The sequence below is a fragment of the Podarcis gaigeae genome (genome assembly GCF_964106915.1).
Source record: "Podarcis gaigeae genome assembly, chromosome: 2".
NCBI classification, from domain to species: domain Eukaryota; kingdom Metazoa; phylum Chordata; class Lepidosauria; order Squamata; family Lacertidae; genus Podarcis; species Podarcis gaigeae.
In genome coordinates, this window is record NC_139679.1 from 13,433,294 (window position 1) to 13,441,373 (window position 8,080).

Genomic DNA, 8,080 nt, shown 5'->3' on the forward strand with positions numbered 1-8,080 from the left:
GCTGTATTTTATCTTTGGCACGGCAGGGTCCAGTGATGAGGACGAACCTCAGCCTGCTGGCAAAAGGAAGTGCCGGCGAATTGAAGAGGAGGAAGAAGATTGAAGGAGTTGGCCCTCCCTGGCCCAGTTCAGACCAGTTACACCCACTGTCAGCTCTGGAGCTGCAAGAACCACCTCGGGCAGAGGGGTCCTTGATGGAGCAGCCTGGAAAGAATCTCTTTCTCTTCCCCAGCCCCGGTCTCCCAGTCTTGGTGCACAACACTTCATAGTTTTTGGGAATGGGATGCAGGCAGACTGAACATGTGAATGAGGCCTGCTAGAGAACGAATGCAGGGGAAAGAAATGGGAGACCTGCCTGAGGAGGGAAGAGGAGAATGGGCTTTCTGCCCTGCTCTGTTACAGGATACAACAGACGTTGAAACTGGTACAGGAAGAAGCTTCACTTTAAACTGTTCTGTAACTGTTTGTAGCTTATGACACCTGTGACACGGGGCGTTTGTTCTGAATGATGTCTGCTGAGCCAGCAAAAGCCACCCTGACAAGACTGACCTGCCAGGCAGAAACGAGGCATGTTGGCTCTTCGAATCTTAAGGCTACTTGGCTTTTGGATTCGCCACCGCTCCCTTTCCGTGCCTGGCCAAAACACGACCTCATCCCTGTGCTCAAGCCTCACATTGTCTTATAATACATGCGCACGATCTTCTGTCTCCATTGCGCCTTGGCACCGATATTCTTCAAAAATGTGTGCTTGTACTGGAATCACACAAGACTCGTTTGACATTGGGTGTCAAGAGTTGAATTGTTTGGGGAGGGTAGGGTTCAAAAGCAAAGATGTGTGCTCCTGTGCTGAATTTTGCTCCCAGATTATTGTTCTCATCACCAGCTGCTTCAGTTTTCCTTACTGACAGCTATTGACTTTGTTGCTTGGGCTGTTCCAGGCAGAGGCAACGTCAGAGATGTATAAGGGTTGCCTCTCGTTCATGGTAGAAGGGCAGGAATGTTAGCACGTTACTTGTGTGCTTGTGTTGTGTTTTCATAATAAAAATCCCCCAAACAACCCTTGGCTGACTAGTTCTAAAGAAATCCAACGTTTTAAAGGTTCTGGTTTACCATTACAAAGCTGCTGAAAAATGCAAGAGCTTCTTGGAGGGAAGGGGATGAGGGCTTTGCAATGGTTTCAGTGCGTTGACTTTCCTTAAAAAGGAGGAGGAAAGCAATAGTAATCCTGCTTTTAGCAATTTCAGGTTTTTCTGTAATTTGAGTATTCCCACATTTGCACATGGGCTCTAGATCTATATGTTTGCATCAAGCCTGATTTGTAACCCAGGCCCTGGGATGAGGAACCTGGTGCACTCCAGATGTGGTTCGTCTCCAGCTGCCATCAACCCCACACAAGAATGGTAAAAGTAAAGGGACCCCTGACCATTAAGTCCAGTCACAGATGACTCTGGGGTTCCAGCGCTCATCTAATTTTATTGGCCAAGGGTGCCGGTGTACAGCTTCCAGGTCATGAGCAGCGCACGGAAACGCCGTTTACCTTCCCGCCGGAGCAGTACCTATTTATCTACTTGCACTTTGACGTGCTTTGGAACTGCTAGGTTGGCAGGAGCAGGGACCGAGCAACGGGAGCTCACCCCGTTGCGGGGATTCAAACCGCCGACCTTCTGATCGGCAAGTCCTAGGCTCTGTGGTTTAACCCACAGCGCCACCCGCGTCCCTACACAAGAATTGACTCATCCACAATTCTGCTCGCCCCACTGCTGTCCCCCTGAGAAATCTTGCTGAATCAGAGCAAAATGTCAGCCGTTTTTCTGCAGATTGAGGTTCACTCCGATTCAGCCTGAGTTTTCCGAGGGGAAAACACGGGACAAGTGAAAAACCTTTTGACCCTGTGCTTTCTAGGCATAGAACAAGTGTGGACAGGCCCTGTGACATTGTAGTCCAATATCTGGAGAAACACAGGGTCCCCAGCCTAAACTTTAGAGAGCAATTGCTGGGAATTGCAAGTGGGGAGACTGTTGTTGGCACTCATGAGCTGTTTTGTGAGCTGCCTGGGGTTTTCTGGTTGGCCACTCCTGAGAACAAGGTGCTGGACCAGATGGTTCTTGGGTCTGATCCAGGACATAAGTTCAACAGGTATTTCCAGAAACTGGTATTCAGGGACGATCTGCTTCTCACACCGGGAAACACGGCCAGCAGCCAGCAATAGCCGTACTCTCCATAAATTTACCCTAATCCTCTGTTGGAGCCAGTCTTCTGGGAGGCAGTTCCATTGATTTAACTATGTGCAACGTAAAGAGTTGCTTTCTTCTCTGTGCCCTGAATCAGCATTCAGCTTCACACCATGCGCAACTTTATAGAACCCTTGTCATGTCTGCCCTTTTCCTTTCCACACTCGAAACCCCCAGATGTAACCGTTGCTCGTTAAGTGAACAGCTCCAGCCCCTTGATCATTTTGGTGGCAAAGGACTTCTACAGGAATTCCCGCTCAAAGTAGCTGCTGAATCAAAGCCAGAGACCTGCAGCAGAAACCAAAATGAGTTGAGGATGAATACATCTGTGCCCCTTACAAAGGGAGAGGGGAAGCTGATAATGAATTAACTTGATAATGAAGCGGAGTGTTGCAATGGGGTCTCCTGATAAGACCCCAGAATATAGATATATAAGCACTGGGGAAACGGCTCTGCATTGCCACCTTGGTAATTATACGTTTGTGCCTCTTCTCCAAACAGGTAAGCTGCTCCATTCTGGTGGATGGGCAGGGGCCAGCATGCTATGGGGGAAATAGATTTTAGGAGACTTGTAGAGGAGCAAACTTAAGGGTTTCAGTTTGAAGATGAGGACCAGGATAGTGTGTTAGGCTAGCAGGGAGGCCCCTTATGTTTCTAGAATGAGGATCAGCATCTGGAGAAAATAATAATCTTGGCATGTATAATGTGGCTGTTCACTAGAAGCAGCTCGGATGCTGTGACATTGACCAGATCTCTAGGAGTTCCTTGTGCAAGCAAACTTGGCTGCATGCAATTCATGGCTGACTCAGCTGCTTTATGAGATTTGTGTTTCCTAAGTGCCAGCACCAAAGGGAAAAGACACTGCTTCGTCATAACCTTTTCCCCCAGTGAAAAACCCTGATTGCTATTGTTTTAAGCAGCTTTGACAGCGCCATATGGAACTCTGACCCTTACAGGATGTAACCTTCAGAACATAATGGGGTTTCTTTTGAAAGCTCGGTTGTTCATTTTTCGTCTCCCACCATATCTTGACCTAGATCTTGAGGGTTTGAACAAGGAATGGGGAATCTTGAGAGTTAAACAACAACTAAGGGGAAAGGTAAAGGGACCGTTGACCATTAGGTCCAGTCGTGACCGACTCTGGGGTTGCGTGCTCATCTCACTCTATAGGCCGAGGGAGCCGGCGCTTGTCCGCAGACAGCTTCTGGGTCATGTGGCCAGCATGACTAAGCCGCTTCTGGCAAACCAGAGCAGCGGACGGAAACGCCGTTTACCTTCCCACCGGAGTGGTACCTATTTATCTACTTGAACTTTGACGTGCTTTTGAACTGCTAGGTTGGCAGGAGCAGGGACTGAGCAACGGGAGCTCATCCCGTCGCGGGGATTCGAACCGCCGACCTCCTGATTGGCAAGCCCTAGGCTCTGTGGTTTAACCCACAGTGCCACCCACGTCCCTAAACAACAACTAGACAGCCACAAATTCCCTTGCCATGATTTTCCTCTGCTCTTTTTTCAGGAGGCACATGACAGGCAAGCTGTTTTTTCTGCCTCATCCCTTTCTGAAAACATTCTGCTGCTTTCACACTTGGAAATAGCAGCTACTGTAGAAAAGTAGGTGAGTGGGTGGGATGCCACTGGCAGACCCTCGAAGTGTCCCTATTCTCCAGGGACAGTCTCAGATTTACAGAAGCCATCCCGGTTTCTGATTTGATCTCGGAATGTGCTGCTATTCCTTAGGACCTCCCTGTTTTCATGGGAGAAATGTTGGAGGGTACAGAGTTATGCAACCCCCAAGCCAAGGAGATAACTATATAACCTTTAGAAAACATCTGGAGGCAGCACTGTATAGGGAAGATTTTTTCATCAATGTTTTACTATGTTTTCATATGTGTTGTAAGCGGCCCAGAGTGTTTGGGGCAACCCAGTCAGATGAGCGGGGTATAAATAGTAAACTTACTACAGTGTTACCTCAGGTTAAGTACTTAATTGGTTCCGGAGGTCTGTTCTTAATCTGAAACTGTTCTTAACCTGAAGCACCACTTTAGCTAATGGGGCCTCCTGCTGTTGCTGCGCTACCTGAGCACGATTTCTGTTCTCATCCTCAAGCCAAGTTCTTAACCCGAGGTACTATTTGTGGGTTAGTGGAGTCTGTAACCTGAGGTACCACTGTACATAGGTAAAGGTAAAGGGACCCCTGACAATTAGGTCCAGTCGTGGCAGATTCTGGGGTTGCGGCGCTCATCTCGCTTTATTGGCCGAGGAAGCCGGCGTACAGCTTCCGGGTCATGTATCCAGCATGACTAAGCCGCTTCTGGCAAACCAGAGCAGTGCACGGAAATGCCGTTTACCTTCCCCCCGGAGCAGTACCTATTTATCTACTTGCACTTCAACATGCTTTGGAACTGCTAGGTTGGCAGGAGCAGGGACCGAGCAACGGGAGCTCACCCCGTCGGATTCGAAGCGCCGACCTTCTGATCGGCAAGTCCCAGGCTCTGTGGTTTAACCCACAGCGCCACCCGCGTCCTGCAAAACGTCATACATAGGACATCTCTATTTTCATCAGAGAAATGTTGGGAAGGTATGGGCTAGGAGAAATGGTTCTTAAAGCTGCCGCCTTCCAGTGAAAAGATGCTTCTGATGAAGGGCTGAATGATACATTTAAAGCACATGACATCCCCCATGGAATCCTGGGACCTAGTTACTCAGTTGTGGCTCTAGCACCTTTAATAAACTACAGCTCCCAGAATTCTTTGGCAGAAGCCATGTGCTTTCAACGTATGGAGTGCGTGTGACCCTGGTTTCAAGCAGGAGAGTAAAGGCTTTCTATTGGCTGATAGAAAGGCCCTGTGTGGGATTACTCATCAGCAGAGTAGGTGTTCCCTCGAGATCTCTGTCTAGACCTGAAAAAGAACTTGGGGTGAGATTAATTCCCTCTTAAGGGGAAGGCTGACTTTCACTTCAATCATCCAAAAAGAAGTGAAGCATTTTTGGGGCACGGAGTCCAAGCTTTTCCTAGGGCACATTCTTCACAGAAAGCAGCTGCAAGCAGAGGTTTTTTTTAGGAAGCCACTCTCATTTGAGCAAACACAAACTCCTAACGCCCTCGCATGTAGACTTATCTCTGGCTGCTGCCACTGCTGCGAGGGCATCGTCTCAGCGTGATGGTAACTGCTTTAAACAGTGATGGCTGAAGAATCCTGGGAGATGTAGTTTGTTGAGGGTGCTGAGAGTTGCTGGGAGACCCCTATTCCCCTTCTAGAGCTATACAGTGGTACCTCAGGTTACATGTGCTTCAGGTTACATACGCTTCGGGTTACAGACTCCGCTAACCCAGAAATATTACCTCAGGTTAAGAACTTTGCTTCAGGATGAGAACAGAAATTGTGCTCCGGCGGCAGCGGGAGGCCCCATTAGCTAAAGTGTTGCTTCAGGTTAAGAACAGTTTCAGGTTAAGAACAGACCTCTGGAATGAATTAAGTACGTAACCAGAGGTACCACTGTATACAGAGTGGTTTAAGAGTCCGTTCCTCTTCCCAGAGTTACTCCGGTAACTCTGAGGAGAATAAGGATCTCCTAACAGCCCTAGTCCATGTACTTAAAAGTCTGCAGTCCCCAGTCAGTCTAAACCACTGAGCCTCTTGGGCTTGGCGGTTCGAATCCCCGTAACGGAGTGAACTCTTGTTGCTCTGTCCCACCTCCTGCCAACCTAGCAGTTTGAAAGCATGCCAGTGCAAGTAGATAAATAGGTATCACTGTGGTGGGAAGGTGTGTGCCCTGGTTTATATCACGGTGCTCCGTTGCACCAGAAGCCGTTTAGCCCTGCTGGCCACATGACCCAGAAAACTGTCTGTGGACGAACGTCAGCTCCCTCAGCTTGAAAGTGAGATGACCCCATCCAGGGGTCGTTTACCATTTTACCTATCCCAGTGCCACAGTCCTCCATACAGATTCTCAAGTAAGAGCTACCCGTATTTTTTGCTCTGTAAGACGCACCAGACCACAAGACGCACCTAGTTTTTGGAGGAGGAAAACAAGAAAAAAAATATTCTGAATCTCAGAAGCCAGAACAACAAGAGGGATCGCTGCGCAGTGAAAGCAGCAATCCCTCTAGCTGTTCTGGCTTCTGGGATAGCTGCACAGCCTGCATTCGCTCCATAAGACGCACACATTTCCCCTTACTTTTTAGGAGGGAAAAAGTGAGTCTTATAGAGCAAAAAATACGGTATATATTCTTCTGTCTCCTTTCAACAGGACTTCCAATGAATCTATCCAACATGTACCTGCCCTCGCTGCCTCCCAAGGCCTTCTTGACTTTCTTTGGCTTCCTGCTCCTATGCCATGAATCGGAAGTGCACTTGCTGTCCATGGCGAATCCCAGGGAGAAGGCTGCTGAAGACCACCCACTGACCTCTGACTCCCCCTCTGTTCCTCTCCGCATCTTCCTGAGCTCCATCTCCCCCAAATCCCCCCATTTGCCCCAAAAAGGGGTTTCCTGCGAGGACTTGATGCCTGAAGCCCTGGACGGTTTTGCTGATGTGCCTGAGCTCTCCCAGACCCTCATCCGAGCTGCATTAGTGCTGGCCCTGCAAAGGGCAGGCTGTAGCCGGCATGCGGAAACCCTCGTCTTGCACCTCTACGAGGAGCTAGGACAGGTAGATTCGGACGACCTCCTGTTTGTGATGGCCGGGTCTCTGAACACCACTCATTCCCCCGGTCAGAGGAAGAGCAGCGTCGCCTTGCAATTCAACTTGGACCAGCTTGCACAGACGCCAGTCCATCACTGCCGAGGTCTGTTGCCGGTGAACGGATCCCTCCTGTATGGCAAGGCACACAAAGTCTACCGGGGTTTTCCGGCGGCTTCCAAAGCCTGCCACCGTCTAGGGGATTCCTGTGCCGGAGTGGCCTCCAATGACAGCAGCAGCTTCTACGTGGTGGAAAGAAAGGGCAGCTACTTCCTGCCCCGCCATGGCGCCACCTCCTGGCTCCACCAGTGCCGCAGGCTTGGAAGAGGCCGCCGTTCCACCGCGGAGGACTGCGACAATGAGACCGAGGAGAAAATCTACCTTATCCTAGACTGGATTCCTTGGGTCGGCGCCCTCTACAGCTTTGCCACCAGTGTGTACTTTGCAAAGCTGAACTGCATGGAACTGGCGCATCAGCGTGCTATGAGCTGCGCCATAGACATAGGCCATGATTTGCTGCTATTTGCGACTGGCGGGGCCAGCGGCGTTCTTGGCATGGGGATTTATGCGGGGCTAAAGCCAGGCTTGAAGACGGCAGTGCGTTCCATGCTGAGGTATTTGAGAGAGGAGAGGCACCCTTTTCCTGTCCCTTCCAACTACTCTGGTCCAGTCACCACCTTCTAGCTGCTCCATAGCTGTTCCTAGCCCAGATGAAGCGACTCTCGTGAACTCTCCATCGCCGAGAGAACACAGATGTTTTTTGGGGTGGCGAAAACAGCGGATCCTTATTTGCTTGCTTTTGTCTGCTAGAAGTGCTAGTTCAAAGTGCTGGTTTTGAAATTATTAGAAAGGCCTGGGATAAGACATATCTGAAAGCAATGTGGAAAATGATTGTTGTTAAAAAAACCTGAAGCTATAATATTGAGTTGTACAGGAATTGTTGGACTTATTGAATAAAAGACTTTATTCCTGTACGTGGGAGTGGATGCCAGGCCAAGACCAGCCTACCCCTAGAGAAGGAAGAAGCCTCCGGCAAAGAAGATGAAGAAGACTGGCAAACTAAGCTATTGAACTATTTAGGTTAATTTAGTCAATGTAGAATCCAAGACAGAAAGAGGACTTTGATTATTAAAAAAAAAAGATTTGATGCTCGTCTTTTAAGCTTTG

The 8,080-nt window shown here is 49.2% G+C and overlaps 2 protein-coding genes across 5 annotated transcripts in view; both read left to right on the top strand.

The window, feature by feature from the left end:
• The window catches only part of TIMELESS (timeless circadian regulator), a 58,631-nt gene extending 57,574 nt beyond the window's left edge, over positions 1 to 1,057 (top strand). For all 4 annotated transcript variants that reach the window (XM_083728822.1, XM_083728824.1, XM_083728823.1 and 1 more), the window contains exon 30: positions 27 to 1,057. In XM_083728822.1, coding sequence (XP_083584948.1) covers positions 27 to 103 — 77 coding nt within the window. In that variant the 3' untranslated portion in view covers positions 104 to 1,057. The remainder of the gene's footprint in view (positions 1 to 26) is intronic.
• A 5,426-nt stretch (positions 1,058 to 6,483) lies between these two features.
• LOC310836230 (apolipoprotein F-like) lies at positions 6,484 to 8,037 on the top strand. Its single transcript, XM_083721175.1, has one exon. The coding sequence runs from the start codon at positions 6,491 to 6,493 to the stop codon at positions 7,595 to 7,597; it is 1,107 nt and encodes a 368-aa protein (XP_083577301.1). The 5' UTR covers positions 6,484 to 6,490; the 3' UTR covers positions 7,598 to 8,037.
• The last annotated feature ends 43 nt before the right edge of the window (positions 8,038 to 8,080 follow it).

Excerpts from the sequence above, each read along its gene's own strand:
- LOC310836230 (XM_083721175.1), top strand. The coding sequence starts at position 6,491 with ATGAATCTATCCAACATGTACCTGCCCTCGCTGCCTCCCAAGGCCTTC.